Raw genomic sequence first — 17,148 nt, forward strand, 5'->3', positions numbered from 1 at the left:
TGTAGTTGAGGAAGGACTGGAAATGATTGGCTTAATAGTTAATACCACCTTAAAGGCATAGGCCACAGCAGTGTCAACCACACTGGCACAAACCTACACATCCAACTATCTGGACGTAACCTTTTATAATGGCATGACAACTGGTAAGCAGCATAGAAGGACAGGCATATCCACTTCTGTCATGGAAACTATTTCAATATAACAATTGGATGTGTTGTCATAGCTACATGTATCTATATGACTGAGCAGTTAGAAACATGGAGGGTATCAGGTCCCTATATACATATATAACACTGAAGTAGCTGTGGTTTTTACCAGACTGAGTGGCATATGTCTTACCAAATTGCAGCAATGAGTCATATTTTTAATGACCTGAAAATGCCTGGATCTCGAGGAAGAAGAGTTTCAAAAAATCAGCTTTTGTAGGCAGTTGCCTGTTTCTATCATAGGCCGAATGCTGAGGTCTTGGACTTTCTGCAGCCTACTTCTGACTGGTATGATATTTGATGACTAGTAAAGATAAATATGGTGATTTGGAATGAATCATTCATGCGGATATTTTATGCATGGAGAGGAAAGGTTGCTGTAGAACTTCCAATGCTGTCGACCGATGCTTTTTCCTTACATCCGGTGTATGCGCCAATAAAGGAACCGTCTTCATTGAACATTCTGTGGTCGCCATCTCCGTAATCTACCAGACTGTCAGCACTCTCTGCAGCCTTAATGTCCATATTGAGAGACCGCAGGCTCCCTTTGAGTGGCTTTTCATCACTGTCACTGAAAAAGGGCAAAAAGGTATGAGCAGCACCGCAAGTATCCATTGTACTGCATAGACACAGGAGGAAAAGAGTGATTGGGAATAGAGATTGGAAGTCAGAACTTGTATCTGAATGCACAGAAGACAGTACTCAAGAAATGTGAACACCTGCTCGTGTTTGCAAAGCAAGTTTATTAGAGATAGATAAATACCTGATGTCTTGCACGTTACAGTTTCATGGGCTACATACATACTGCCCAACCCTATCCACCACCATTGGTGCCAAAGTAGCTGCACGGATTGAGAGCTGAATCCTGTGGTCGGTGGCATGTCTACGTGCCACCGGCCACAGTTGCAAACTTGCCATAAGGCACGTTTGCAAGGCTCACCGCCAGGCTCCCACCGGGCTCCGCTAGTGCCGGGCGGTGGCCCAAGTTCCACAGTTCGGCAGTCTCCTGGACTGCCGGGCTGTGGAATGGGAGGCGGGGGCATGGACGGGGGCATGGGGGAGGCGATCCGGGGAGGGGGGAGGCTGGTGGGGGTGGGTGGGGGGCATGTCAGGGGGCAGACAGGAGGAGGATCGGTGGAGCTGAGCACCGCAGGATCTAGGGTGCTCGTGCAGGTCTGCGTGCCCTACATGAGCACCTCTACTCACTTTTGGTCAGCAGTAAAGTGAGTAGCCCCATTGCAGGGCCTCTTACCTTACTTGGGGGAAGGAGACAAACATCCCCTTCTCCCGAGGAGCCTCCAGCGATAGTGCGAGCTGCCGAGCATAGGTGCTCCGGGCAGCTCAGGACTGGGCTGTGAGTCTGCATGCTTCTAATAGTGTGTTTAACAGTGTGCTTCTAATAGTATGCTTCTAAAAGCTTCTAATAGCCTGAGAAAGAGGGGATAAGAGAAAGAGAAAGAGGTGAAAAGCGGAGTGCCCCAAGGATCTGTCCTGGGACCGGTGCTTTTCAACCTCTTCATAAATGACCTGGAGACAGGGTTGAGCAGTGAAGTGGCTAAGTTTGCAGACGACACCAAACTTTTCCGAGTGGTGAAGACCAGAAGTGATTGTGAGGAGCTCCAGAAGGATCTCTCCAGACTGGCAGAATGGGCAGCAAAATGGCAGATGCGCTTCAATGTCAGTAAGTGTAAAGTCATGCACATTGGGGCAAAAAATCAAAACTTCACATATAGGCTGATGGGTTCTGAGCTGTCTGTGACAGATGAGGAGAGAGATCTTGGGGTGGTGGTGGACAGGTCGATGAAAGTGTCGACCCAATGTGTGGCAGCAGTAAAGAAGGCCGATTATATGCTTGGGATCATTAGAAAAGGTATTGAGAACAAAACGGCTAGTATTATAATGCCGTTGTACAAATCTATGGTAAGGCCACACCTGGAGTATTGTGTCCAGTTCTGGTCGCTGCATCTCAAAAATAGTGAAAATGAAAAAAGATGCAAAAGAGAGCGACTAAGATGATTACGGGACTGGGGCACCTTCCTTATGAGGAAAGGCTACGGCGTTTGGGCCTCTTCAGCCTAGAAAAGAGACGCCTGAGGAGGGACATGATTGAGACATACAAAATTATGCAGGGGATGGACAGAGTGGATAGGGAGATGCTCTTTACACTCTCACATAATACCAGAACCAGGAGACATCCACTAAAATTGAGTGTTGGGCGGGTTAGGACAGACAAAAGAAAACATTTCTTTACTCAGCATGTGGTCAGTCTGTGGAACTCCTTGCCGCAGGATGTGGTGACGGCATCTGGCCTGGATGCCTTTAAAAGGGGATTGGACAAGTTTCTGGAGGAAAAATCCATTACGGGTTACAAGCCATGATGTGCATGTGCAACCTCCTGATTTTAGAAATGGACTATGTCAGATGCAAGGGAGGGCACCAGGATGAGGTCTCTTGTTATCTGGGGTGCTCCCTGGGGCATTTGGTGGGCCACTGTGAGATACAGGAAGCTGGACTGGATGGGCCTATGGCCTGATCCAGTGGGGCTGTCCTTATGTTCTTATAGATAGGACCTGGCACATTGTTATGCTGCTGATGCCCTTCCCTCACTGTCTGTCCTCTTAATACTCCCTGAAATGCCTCCTGCCCTCTCCTCCCTGCCCACAAAATGCCTCTGTTAGAACTTACTAGGACCAATCGAAGTTTTTGGGGTCTCTGCTTTGCACGCTGTGCTGCTGCCCATTGCAGACACAGGTGATAGTGGATGGGTTTTCTCACTGCTGTAAAAAGCCTTGCACTGCAGAAACACTAGCAGCACAAAACCCCAATTCTATTGGGGCCTAAATTCATTTTGTTGTTTCCACAAAGGCTGTGTAACTTTCCTATCCTTTATAGTAATTCACAGCCCAATCCTGAATTAACCGGCACCCAATTGGAGCCAAAATGGCTGCCACTGCACCCTATGCATGCTAGGTAGCTTACAGTATCTACTTGGGGGAAGGGGACATTTGTCCCCTTCTCCTGGGTAAGGGTGCAGGTCCTGCAAGAGGGCTACTCGTCTGCATCACCTATTTTGCCAGCACAGAGCTGAGAGTTCCCTATCAGGCCAGAGTGTTCCACCCCCTCCTGCCCCAGTTCACCCCCCCACCTCCCCAACCCCAGATGTTTCCCCCCCACGACTGACCTCTCCACCACCCGGAGCTCTTCCCTTGTTCCGGGTGACTTGCGGTGTGGCCTCTCAATGGCACTGGGCTCAGCTTGGATCAGTGCTGAGCCAGTACCAGCACAGACTCGCTGCTAAGTGTCAGGAGCATGCCTTCCAGCGTGTTTGCGACACTCAGCACAGACGGAGGGCCGGCATTAAAAGCTCGGAATTGGGCTCTCAGTTGACAACGTTTGGTCTATTTACTTTGTTTAAAAAGCTGCAGAATCATCCAAGCAAAAACTACACAGAGCAGGTCATAATATGATGTAGAATTATCTATTTTGATTATGTTTTGTTTCTGAATCTGTGCTTGAAGAATTAAGTGAGACAAAAATGCTTGTTGAAGAAAATAAATTAATATCTCCACGTTCCAATAAGAAATTACACTTTGACTTTGCCTGTTTTGTTTCCTTGGGCTGTTACTTAGAACTATGTTTTGGTCCTTCCAGAGTGATTACTTTTCTTTCAAGTCCCCTATTCTCTGTACAACATGGGCAGCCCAATCCTAACATGCCCTGGAGCAGGCAGGCTGGCTGGCCTGCGCTGCATCCAGAGCCGGGCTAGACCATGTTGCAGCGCTACTCAGAGCAAGGGGAATTCATTCCCCTTACCTCAAGTTGCGGGGCAGTTACCCCATGAGGCTACTCAGCAGAGGCACTGATTCAAGCAGTCTGGTGTAAGTCTGTGTTGTTCAGGAGGGGGGTTAGCATCCAGTGTAAGTGTTGGATCCTGGCACCACCCCCGTCCAGGACCTGGTCCTCCCACTGGCCCACCTGCTGCCTGCCCTTCCCCCCCACCCCAGAATGACCCCGAAAACACCCTCCCCAAACCTCTGCACCATGCTGGCGCTTACTTACCAGGATTGGAGTTAGACCCAACAGGAGAACGCCAGTGTCCTTCTGTCAGTATGACCTGCTCTCAAGTCATTGCAGAAGTGCCATATGGCACTTTTGCGATACCCGAAAGCTGGCGCAAGGGACTTGCGCCGGTCTAGGGCATAGTTTGGATTGTTTGGAGTGCTATTTATAATCATGTATTGAAGTTCCTAAATTTCTGCAAACCGTTGTCCATACTGACATATGATTACGTGTTATCATTTCTGCATGGATATATTGGGTTCAATGTCTTTTTTGGTGGAAGACAGACAATATATGTTGTAATTTGGATGGCAAACAGTTGACAATCTTTAGCTGTGCCAGAGGTGCAAACTGTTACATTATAATGTACGCTTATCAGCATATACTATAAATTTGCATCCTGCTGATTTCAAAGAGGAGCATGTCCACACAAAGAAGGAGAGTAGGGGAACAGGAAAAATAGGATCGTACAGGTGAACCGATAACAAGTTTACTATATATACATCTATGTTGAAACAGAAATCAAGGATTGAGGAAAAAATAATACTGATGTCAGTAATGATGATCAAAGTGGTAAATCCAAGCTAGGGTAGTCAACAAAGGAAAGTAGACCTAACTCTTCACTGGGGGACTGAAAGATACCAGCTACACAACTGTCTTACCTTTCTAATTACCTGTCCCGTTAGAAAGCATTAAAATTAAATATAGATGAAATTATGCGGAAAGTAATATTATGAATCGTAACATATAGGACATCTGTTGGGCTTAGGCAGAAATGCATCACTCTTTTTTTTCCATAGCCACATCCCCACTCAAAGTGATAAATTTCTTTGTTGACCAGAACTTGAACAAATAAACACCCCAACAGTAACTTTCTCCTCCATTGTTACCCCATGGATAACTCACACACTTTTACCACAATTTGGAGATGCACTTCAGAAACAGCTCCTTCCACCAAATGTATTCTCAAAACTTCTAAAATTGTTTAGAACAAGAACTGAACAACTAGCCCATATAATGTCCCTCTGCCTGAACTGACCTTCTCAAGGAAGGAGTCTGAAAAATTGAATAAAATAGAACAGACTAGGAATGACTTTCTATCATATTGACAAATTAAAAATCAACAAAGTAAAGTGGGTCCTTGGTATCTGTGGGAGATCCATCCTCAGACCCCCTGTGGATACTGAATTCTGCTGATAATTAAATCAGTAGGGGGAGGGGAGCACTCCAGCAACTGGAAGTACCTATCCAAAGCATCTTGGGGGCATTCTGTGGTGAGACTCCGTGCAAGCTTCCTGCACCTCAGACATTCTCTTGGACACAACTGGAAGGTCACATCTGGGAGGCCCTCTGGACACGGGCTCGGCACCTGCATTGAGTCAAATTCATGGGTGCCAAACCCACGGAAAAGGAGGATCCACTGTATTGAGTGCCAATGGCATCCACCTAGGAGTTCTTAAGGGACTCAAACATAAAATGTCTGATCTTCTCTCAAAAAATATGTAACTGGAAGGTGGCCATGTTAAAAAATTTCACACCTGTTCTACTCCTTTTTCTGTGGGTTTTGCCTGCTTTTTCTTACATAATTCTATGTTTCCTAAAGGGGGGTACTTTAGCCCCCCTGCCTCTTGCTACCAAAGAGCATTCCACAGTTTGCTAAAATTCATTTGTATGGTTCTTCCTGTTGAAATCCAGGAATGTTTACGAGGTGACTGCCATATATTGTTTAAGATTATGATCTTTATCCCATTACATAAAACCCCATTAACATATTTAGAAGATTCCAGGTAGGAAATAGATCTAAGTTGAGCACAATTTCATCAACAACACACATAACTCAAAATATGAGTGAACTTCAGCTTTCCATATATGGTGATACCTCATATCACCATCTAATCCCATGAGATTGATTTGGAAATGGCACAACATTATTGCTTGTAATGTCCTTATCAAAAGGCATTCAAATAAATACTTCATGATAATCCAATATTATTATGAAAAAATTAAAATAATAATTAAAAAACAATTGATTGCACTAACCTATATTCACCAAAGATTTCATCTTTTATGGATTGACCTTCAGGGTCCGGATGCAAATCTTCTTTTTCTTTCACTGTACGAAAACAAAGGTTATTCATTCATAACTGTTAGTAGTTTTCTTTCCATTTATTTATTTAGTTAGTTTCATTTTAACAGGCACTTGAGATCAACTGTAAAAATCGATGGCAGCATAAAACTTAGGATAAGTATTTTGTGTGAATTGAAAGGGTGCAAATAACAAAGGATGTAGTCGACATCGGTAATTCTCAACAATAGTATTCAATCACTTATAACTAAACCACCTTATACAGTTCTGAAAAAAGCACTGTAGTTTTGTTTGAGAATATACAAATGGAAAAAGACAAAGGAGAAGCTAAAGGATGTGATCCATGAAATCTCATTGACCAATAATGCATGAGATAAAATATTTGGATTATAATGGGCACAGTTAATGTGTTTGTGTGTATATAAAAGTGCTGAGGAAAATCTCAATTGCAATGTCACATACACTCAGACCCCCCCCCCAAAAAAAAAAAAAAAAAAAAAAAAAAAAAAGCTGAGCAGGTTTTGAAGGAAACTTTGGAATCCTTGCTTAAGGGGTTCTCAGCCAGCATCCCCAGTCATGTAGCCTCTGCAAAACAGTTTGTGATCAGTTCAGTCAAACCCTTTGCTCAATCCAGTCACCTCAAAGAGTGCACTATCCCTATGTTTAATCCCTGTCCACATTATAACTGCCAGGTGCAACCACCTGGCTAAAGAAAATATCATACCCACTCAAAATAGTCTGGAGTAGGCAAACAAAACAAAACCACCCACCACAAGCCAATCAGGTGAAGAGAAAAAAATGTCTATCTGATTCCAAAAGGTGAATAGCTAACCTCAGACTAAGTCTTTCTCCACCATTTCACCAGCCTACTGACTGTTTCCTGTTTTCCCTCCTTGCTTCACGCAAGGGGGGGGGGAAGGCAGAGGTAAGGCCCTCATTCATACCTGGGGGGTATGCACAGTCTTTACAAAAATCTTGTTGAGATATTATTTATTAAAAGGCAGGCGTGTCAACTGTGCACTGCATATAAAGTGCATTTGCCTAACAATTTTTAATTCAGCGTTAGGACAGGAAGATGTCGAATAAAGGGCAACTATGCACATCAATAGGCCGGCAATTCATTTAGCAGCTGCTGCAATTAATCATGGTGTGAGACTTCCCCCATGATATGGGGTAGGGCAAGCTTGGTGGAGGACAAGAAGATTGAAATATAAAATTGCCCACTCAAAATCCCTTTAACGTGGGCCCAACTCTTAACGAACATCCCAACTACTTCTGCACAACCCCCTGCAAGCCCCCCCTCTTTCCCCAAGCAACAGGGAAGCCTTAAATTGGAGAAGGGAGAGAGAATGACAGGTAGTGGAAACTGCTCACTTCAACACAAGAGGAGGCCTCTCCACGGTTGCAGATAGTGCTATTTTCTGCTGGGGATCATGCGGCTTACAGCTTTCAGCCCAAATACACTATAGTTGTGGGGACCAGGCAGGAGACGGCTAGCAAATCAATAGTTAAAGTGCAATAAGTCTGAAGGCACACATTTATTTACCTGAATATTTCCCTCCTTTGTTTCTTTTAACAAAGCAGACTGTGAGCAAGAACAGTGTCAGTAAGGCAATGGCACCCATTAGCCCAATGAACCAGCCTTGTGTGGAGATTCGTTCATAAAGTCCAATGTATGCTTTGTAAGGAAAAAAGAAAATATAAGAGGTATATGAGTAAGAAAAGCAGGGTATGTATTTTAAACATTAGGTTTTTCAATGGATTCTATACTGTTAAAAAAAAACTTGCAGAGGGATTAATTTCAGGGTTAAGGCAGAAAAAAACAGGATTTGGGGCAAAAGACGTTTATATTAAAGGCAGAGAAGGAGTCTGCAACACACGCTATTGATATTTTGGAATGGGAATTCCAAGTCAGCTTTTGATTAAAAAGGTTCATGCCAAATAGAAAAGTCAATACAGAACCCAGCTAAGCCTGTCATGCAAAAGCGGTTTGGGGAATAGAAACAGAGTTAAGAGGTGCAGAACACATGCAAGTGCTCAGCTAGCCACGCTTAAGATGCAAGAGGTAAGGGACCTACCCTCCTGGGATTGACTTAGTGGCTAAAACCTGTGGATAATACACAATGGACATTTTTGCAATCACTTCAGTTTCTTCTTTAAAGGCTATGCAATGTACAAAGCCTAATTTTGAGCTTAGTCACAATCCTCAAATCACTTTGGGCCAAATTGGATGTCATTTTAATCCCCTAATTAGCCAGAGTATGTGTGCATTCTCTCTCTCTCTCTCTCTCTCTCTCTCTCTCTCACACACACACACACACACACACACAAATCCCAACTTACTCTATTTACTAAAAAAGCTCTGATTGAAATTAACTGAAGCTTCCCACTCTCCCCACCCCCCAGAACATGAGGGGAAAGGAGCAAGACCGTTGTATAGACCATTGCCAATAAAATGATTATAATTGTATCTAGTTTGGCCCTGTGCCTAAAATAAGACTAGAGTAGGTCCTTAAGTAGCATCCAACTCACCTGCAGTGGTACAAGAAGGTTTCTCCTGGGTATACCTTGCTTTCAGAGTAATTCCCAAGAGAGACCTACATATTGAGAGAGATCTGGGCATGATTATTGGGGATTGTGAAGGTAAAGCCTTGAACTCAGTGCCCCATTCAGTTGATGGGGCAAATGCCATGGGTGTAGAGCCTTGCGTGCCTTTAGGACCTCATGGAAGTCTCTCTGAGGCTCCTGACAGAGTTGGAAACTGTGCTTCCAGTTTTCTGAAAGCACAGTTTAAAGCATCAGGGAACCTTCAGGAAGCTACTCCGATGCATCCTGGAGTCACACAAGGCACCATGTGCTCCAGGTAAGTGGGGGGGGGGCAGATTTGTGAATGGGGAGTGGTGGCATCCTATGGGGGGCGCCATTGAGGACCTTTGCCCCAGGGCACAGAGCTGGGGAGATCTGCCACTGGATGAACTAATGCATCATAGTAAGCAGCAAGGTGGATTTAGAGATAGATGAAACCATTAACAACATTTTGCACTAAAGAAATGATAGAACTGCCTATCCACAAGTCAGACAGCATTGCCTTCCAAACTGCCTTGCCATTTACCTTATTCATTGCTTTGCTCAGACTACATAACACACCTGATCTCATCTGCCTTATTTGAAGAATACATTCTTCAAAATCGTTTTGATGAACGATGCAGGGCTATTTGTAAATCATGAACACTCATTCCTGTTCTATGGTTCCATGGTACCATTCTATTAGAATAATGTGCACCTCCTCTGGACCTCCAGTTCCAGGATCTAAGAAATTACACCCCAGCTCTTCATCTATCTCTGGGCGAAGGCTATTCCCATTCCATCTGAATGGATACATATAATACCTGATGTGCCATAAGGGTTCTAGACGTTCTGTGTTATACTGACATCCCACTTTTGCAGAGTCTGGCTTTTTAATGCCACTCTCCTTCCCTTCCCTTTCATCTACACTATTGTATCTTCATGGCTTTGGAAGGATTCATGTCTACTTGATATTCCATCAAGGTCTTAATCTCTCTATATATCCAGTTTGAATGTCTGTTCCACATTTCTTCAATTACGAAGAGGAAGAAAGGGGGAGCCATGTGCCTCTGCAGTAGATCTCTGACATTTTGCTCATCTTGGGTGTTATTGAGATTTTAAGAACCTATCCTACCTTCTATGCATATTTAGACTTTGAGGCAGTGATGTCCTCTGTCCTTCCTAACCATATATCTTGCTAGTAAAGATAAACAAGGGAGGGTGGGAATGTCCCCTAATGAGACAAAAGAAGATAACAAGAGCCCTGCTGGATCAAGCTAAAGGCCCATCTAGTCTAGCTTCCTGTAACTCGCAGTGGCCTCCGGGAGCACACAAGACTATAAGATACCTTCATCCAGACAGGTGAAGGAGGTGCCAGGAAGCCTTGCCATCTAGCTTTCAAATGAATTGGCAGAGGGAACTATTAGTTCAAGACCAGTGCATTCTTTAACAGACAGTGGTTTGAGGATTGTGAATATAGGTAGTGTTGCACCTCTGGAAATCAATCTAGAAATCTCATTGACATTGGTGCCAGCAGAGTCATGTGTTCCAACTGCTTCCTGACACAACATACACTTTTACTGATAAACTTTGCTTTTAAAAATAACGCTTGTCAAGGGCCTTAAGAATGTCAATTCTCACCTCTCCCCCTTGTCTCAATTACATCTGCAGAAATGCTATTATTATCAACCCAATTCTTAGTCACTAGGCGAACTGTGTATGCAGTTCCAGGCTCAAGCAACTCATGAGGCTGAGTCTTTGGGGTGGGCTTTACTGCTTCCGAAATCTTCCCGACAGCTTTACCTATGGAATGTACAGAGTCAAGTTATATATATGAACTGGGTTAGGCCTTGGCATGCATAGGTACAGGTTATTTCAGACACAGCCAGTATCCTACCAATATAGATTAAAATTAATGTATTTCACGTTTTCCGTAAGGGAATTCGGTATGCACTTAAAGAAATATGATCGGTGTTTCCTTGGGGAATCATTTAGGACACATCTCGTATATCACTCAAATGCATGGAGATTTATATTCATATGTCCTGCATTTGACTGAATGGAAATCAAAATGAATAAAAAATGTGAAGTTTAGATCTATTTTAGGTAATGTGTTTTTTTAATGACTCTTGAATAATAACTTTCCAATCCTAACTAGGACTGGGCTCCCATTTATGACACCAACACACACTTACATTGGCCATTTTGAGTCCACAACCACAAATGGCAGTGGTTCCAGAGGTCCACTGTTGCTGCCAACTACCTCCAAGCTGGTGGCAGGGGCAAAGAGCAGCTGAACAGGGTGGGGAAGGGAAGGAACGGAGGAGTTTCTGGGCAAGGAGGAATGTGGGTGGAAGGTGGAACAGAAGAGGGAAGGGATGGATTTGGTGGCACCAGTGTGCACTGGCCCCTAACCCCATTCTTTATCCTCTTCCCTCTCCCTTACTCTCCCCAGACATGTGTCAGCAAAAGAGCTGGTGCAGAGCCAAGGCCCTTTGGGGGAGTGGAGGCATGTCCCAGCGTAAAGAACAAAAGTTCCCTTACCTAGAGGAGACCTCTCTGACCTGAAAACAAATTTCCCAGACCCAAGTTCTGTTCTTTAGATTTCTGTTCTTTAGATTTCACTGGATAGATTGCCAAACTTTGCCCAAACAATTGTGTTGGTTGTTTAATGTGCCAAACAAATCTAACTTAACATTCGAAGTCTGTTATGAACAGGATGCCTGGTGAATATATATGGCAGAGCCTGCAAACTCATAGAACAATTTGCATGTCTAATGCTTAAGTAATGATCATTAGTTCTGAAGCTAGGAAGCAAGCAAACAGAAGCTTTGAGAGATTAGCACTCGGGAGAAAACTGCAGAAAAAGAGAAAAGATTAAGAACATTGTGGACATAGTCAAAGAGGGCAGAATATGATACATTTTTCCAAGACAACAATCCATCAGTTACAATCAGTACTTTAATTATTATACCACCACTGAGAGTTAGACTGAACATGTTGATGGGCACATTAACAATGTTTTGACGCAAAGGTTTTAGCATAATTAAAACTATCTGGTGGAGTAGATTTTGCTAAATGAATTCCATGAAGTTGAAACTGCATTTTCTAATCAAACCCGAAATTAAGGAGCAGGTCATTACAAATCATATTTTAATTATGTTTTTCCAGAGTCGCTATGTCTGAACAGAATTGCTGTCTAGAAGGCTACTGGACCAAAAATAAATCCTGTTGTGTCACATTTCTCTCATACTGAATACTGCAAACCATTTGAAAATGTCAACTACATGAGATTAAGAACTAAATGGAAAAAGGAGAGTGAGGATCCAAATTGTATTTTAAGTGCAGTAGTAATTCCTATCCTCCGGGTAGCCAGAGGGATATTTGACCAACTTCAGATATTTAAGTCATTGAAGTAAAGCTTTCAGAGAGGTTTGTTGCACGTTGATGACTAAATATGTTCCACTAGATTTAGTCTAGGAAATACCCCATAGTGATTCTGTGTTGTTCATTTCTTCAGGCTGTGTTCAAATATTACTTGAACATCATGGAGTTGTATCCAAAGACTCATAAGATTATTTTCATGTGTCCAAGGAAGATCTGAACTTGTGTTTATTGAACAGCAGCCCCCCATAGTGCACGACAAGTTTCTTTTTAAACAGGAAAGTTTGAAAAGCAGTTTGTCATGTTATGGGGATGGATCTCTCAAAACAAAGAAGTTAAAGTTTCTGCTCAAAATGCCAAAGCCCTTGTAGTTCTGGATCCGACAATGGTAAAATACTAATATGCCTATATAAGGCTCTGCAATATTCCTAACAATGTAAAAGAATACATAGGTGGGTTCGCAGCCTGCACATTTGACTCAGCGCAGGTTCCAAACCCCCATTGGAGGGCCTTGGTTGACTTCTTGGATGCAACTGGAAGAGTCTTCCGACACCTCTGGAAGATGTTCTGAGGCTTGGAGAGGCTTCCGAAGGTTGCACCAGGAGATCTCTGATGGCTTAGACTGTAGATTCGCTTATCCACTGGTTTCAGAATCATCAGGGGATCCTCAAGAACCCGGGAACAGATTCCCCCATGGATAACGAAAGCCAACTGTATGTCAAATGGTTCAAAAGGGAGAATTCTGCCAGTTATAGCTGATTTCTGTAATCACACTGATGGCTAGAAATTGAAAAGTATGCAAAAATACATGCAGACACCAGTAAATAACTATATAAATATTCATAATAATAATTCTTAATAATAACCATCGCAGAAAAGATTCTGAAATCTGATGCATATGTTATGTGCTGCATAACAAGGAGATAGTAAAAGAATGGTTATGTCTTTGATCCAGGAAAAAAAAAAAAAAAAAGATGAAGACTCGTGGAATTTATGTAGAGGTGGCTATGGAAAGGCAAGAGTTCACCCTTGGTGAGACTCAAGAGCTATCACGACTTAGGGCCCAATCCTATACAGTGCGGCATGCAGTGTTGCAAATGTGCAATAAGGCACATCTGCAGCCATCAGTGCTGGTGCTGTGCGGTGGAGAGGTAGGTGGCAGTGTGGGGGTAGGCAAGGAGGAGGTATTCCGGTGTGGGAGGAGGTGTGCAAGGGGAGGGAATGGAGCGGGAGGGAGGCGGGACCGGTGGAGCTTTGTTCCACTGGATCCTGAGCCTCCATTTTGGGCTGCTAGCCCAACACAGAGGCTCTTGATTCTACAGCAATCCTGGGTAGCCATAGAATTGAGTACCCCATTGTGGGGCTACTCGCCTTACCCGGGGGAAGGGGGTAAACTCTCCTTCTCCCGAGGAGTTGCCGGCACTGCCCAGGTTGCACTCAGAATGCAGCGGCAGCCATTTTTTTGTGCTGCTGCAGCCCTGGGCACTGGGTAGCTCAGGATTGGGCTGCCCCATTAGCTGTGACACTTGTGACCTTCAGGACAGTAGCCACTAGTCCAATGGTTGTAACATTATGGAATTTTCCTATTGCGGTTTCTACAAGTCCATAACTTGTACAGCTTTATTTCTGTTACTCGAACCCAAGTTAATGTTCAGGTATCATTCAGCAGATGATGAATGAACTCTAGAACCAAAATTGAATGGGAGTGCTGGATGCGTAGATGCATGGGTTTTTTTTATTTTCAAAACACATTTTGGAGTCCGGGTGAAATGCTTCACCTGAAATGTACATGAAAAAGTTGAACTACATTGGGCTTTCCATTCCCACCCTCACATGGACATTTACCTTTGAGGCCCATTGCAGTCATTTAAGGGGACACAGAAATGAAGGTATCATGTACAGTAGGATATATAATGGGCATCAAGGTCCCTGGGTTTCTTTGATGTAATAACATCTTCCAGACACCCGGTATTCACTGTGATTTTGGGGCACGGTGTTGGATTTTATTAGAAAAGCCACGGTGATACTAAGGTTGCAATTCTCTGCCCACTTTCTTGGGAGTAAGCCCCAAGTAACACAATGAGACTTACTTCTGAGTAGACATGCATAGGATTGTTCTGTTCAACATTTGTTCTCTGGGGATCTAGCATCCAGAATTCATTGGTTAATGTAGAATATCTAGAGTCAAAGCCTATACATGTCTACTCAGTAGTAAATCCCATTATAGTAAATGGGTCTTACTCCCAGGTAAGTGTGTATAGGATTGTAGCCTTATTTGGTTAGCAATTTCCTTTCAAGTAATCCTGTTCGGTGTGATCATCTCTGTGGAAAAGAATTGTTGGTAAGTGAGTGCATGATTGCGGTTAGAACAGAAAAAGAAATGGAGAATTCAGAAAAATAAAAGCGAATACACAGTGGTAATAAAATAACTGTATGGCCAACACATTGAAAGGTCACGGAGTTGTAGGAAGTAGAACTCAGAAAACCCAAAACAGTTAAGTTAATTTTTTTTTTAATATACACAAGGAGAGAAGCAATACTAAAATAAACAAACCACCAGCATTCCTTATCCTTTCTCCTGTGCCAAGGGACTCATGTGAACATTAAACACTGAACTGCAATTTCAGAAGATTTCTCTTGGGTTTGGAGATTTATGAGAACTTACGGCACTGTGGGGAAAATGAGATAAACCTTCCCCAAAGATGTACAGTTTTACTATTTCCCCCAAAGTAAGTGGGTCTGTTATGAAACACACTTATCACAAAATGTTGGCAGGCTTGTAGTTGAATAATAACTTAATGCAACAAAGTGGAAATTTAAACTAGAACTGGGCAACATTTGCCCCCCGTGGAACGAATGTTAAAACCATAGTAATATGCATTATAACTAAGTGTACCTCCTAGCCAACTATTTTTCAAGACATCACATTCTGAGCATACTCAAGTTCATACTTTTGATTGGTGGTGAGTATATTAGGGGGTACTTCAAATATCCATAATCTTCTCCACAGGAGCAACCCCAAAGTTCTTGGGAGACGTGCATGTAGCGGACACAGTTTGTGACATAGATCATTAATGGATACAGTCACAGTGACCCAAACACAATTCTTGTGACTGCAGCAGCAGGAAGATATGGGAAGGTGCTCGTGGAAACGGCCACAATATTTGGCCCAAGTAGTGCTTTCTCCAAGCAAACACGTCTCTGGGGACAGATTGGATGCATCTCATGGAAGAATTTTGAATGGGTAGATGAGCTTCTGTGGCAATGGGCACAATCCTAACCAGGTCTACTCAGAAGTAAGTCCCATTTTGTTCAGTGGGGCTTACTCTCAGGAAAGTGTGGTTAGGATTGCAGCCAATAACTGTTAAGTATTTTTTTTTTCACACTCTGAACTGTATGTTTTGCTTCTCAAGTACTGGAAGGAGTTCCAGACATGTCCTGAGCATTGCTTGGTTTAGACTTTATACATAAGAGTGAGATGGTGCAGTTCCAATGTGGTAGAACAGAAGGTACCACTTCAGTCTGCAGCTGAAGGAATCACTTTTTTAAATTCCCCAGTATAAAAACCTACCTAGAAGTAGAGAACTAGCACATCAAGCATTAACCTGGGCTACAACTTTTCTTCCTGATATCCTATATTTTTTTTCCTGAAGAGTTTTTTTTTAATGGGAGCTAAACTACTTATGACCCAATCCTATGCCATCCAGGCACTAATGTACTGCACTTTGTGGCTGCTGCTTTATGGTAGTTGCAAAGCACCCTCCGACAATCTGCCCTGCCCCCTTACCCCAAGGCGACAGTAAGCAGCCAAAAATCCCCTGCAGGATGCAACAGAAGCTGGGCTAGCACCAGTGCATGGGGATTCAATTAGGATTGGGCTGTTAAATCTTAAGATTCATTCTGTGCTTGTGTCTTAATATTTGACACCCAGTCCAATGGTTTTCCACACCTTCAATTAAAAGGACATTCTGTGAGGTCTATGAGATCTGAAAAGTCATGCATGGTTGGCAACCTTCAGTCTCGAAAGACTATGGTATAAGCCTACAGCACCCGGTATTCCCAGGCGGTCTCCCATCCAAGTACTAACCAGGCCTGACCCTGCTTAGCTTCTGAGATCAGATGAGATCAGGCATGTGCAGGGTAATCTCTGAGTTTTGATAATAACCATGACTTGAAGGAAAAATATAGATAGGCCTTAGTTAGAAATGCAAGAAATTCAACTTAGTCCCAGTTTGAACTTACTACTACCGTCAGTTGTTATTCCTTCTTCTGTGATTGGCTTCCCACAGCCTTCTAGAGTACAGGCCCTTGCATAGAATTTATACTTTGTGCTGATGCTCAGATTAGAAAGTCTCATGCTGAACGATGATGGATTCGTAATATTGACTTCATGCAAAGACCCAACGTCATCTGTTTCATTAACTGAAAAAAAAAGGCAGCAAAGAATAGTGGTCACTCAGACAGCAACTTCTATTACAAACATGCCTCATGTACTGGGCTCCTGATCTGGGTACATGCACCTAAAAAGGCACTTAAACAGCTATGCCCACATTACAAAATGCGTAATTTTTATGACCTGCAAGTTGATCTCTGTTCTATGAAAGTAAAAGCCTCTCTCATGCAGTCTGTGTTTCCTCCACAATGTGGACATCAAAAAAACAAAATGCGCCAAGTGAACAAAATAGTATTCCAGTGATAGAATCAAAACCTGTAAAAATGCTTCTCCCCTGCTGATGATTTGGAGCTCTTTGCCTGGCTCTACCCCTGCATGAGGCTGAACAGCAGGACTGGTACCTGATTGGTGTTCAGAGCTGACTAAGAGTGGGGCAAGAATGAACCCTGAGTCCT

The 17,148-nt window shown here is 43.2% G+C and overlaps 1 protein-coding gene and 1 pseudogene across 1 annotated transcript in view; both read right to left on the reverse strand.

Annotated features, from left to right (window-relative positions):
• Positions 1–497: 497 nt before the first annotated feature.
• The window catches only part of CHL1 (cell adhesion molecule L1 like), a 109,254-nt gene continuing 92,603 nt past the window's right edge, over positions 498–17,148 (reverse strand). The window contains exons 23-27 of the mRNA XM_066618471.1: positions 16,543–16,722; positions 10,558–10,719; positions 7,898–8,029; positions 6,306–6,378; positions 498–777 (exon numbers count right to left, since the gene is read on the reverse strand). Coding sequence (XP_066474568.1) covers positions 561–777; positions 6,306–6,378; positions 7,898–8,029; positions 10,558–10,719; positions 16,543–16,722 — 764 coding nt within the window. The 3' untranslated portion in view covers positions 498–560. The remainder of the gene's footprint in view (positions 778–6,305; positions 6,379–7,897; positions 8,030–10,557; positions 10,720–16,542; positions 16,723–17,148) is intronic.
• Positions 16,339–16,453, reverse strand: LOC136643309 (5S ribosomal RNA; annotated as a pseudogene).

This window comes from Tiliqua scincoides, chromosome 2, assembly GCF_035046505.1.
Source record: "Tiliqua scincoides isolate rTilSci1 chromosome 2, rTilSci1.hap2, whole genome shotgun sequence".
Taxonomy (NCBI): domain Eukaryota; kingdom Metazoa; phylum Chordata; class Lepidosauria; order Squamata; family Scincidae; genus Tiliqua; species Tiliqua scincoides.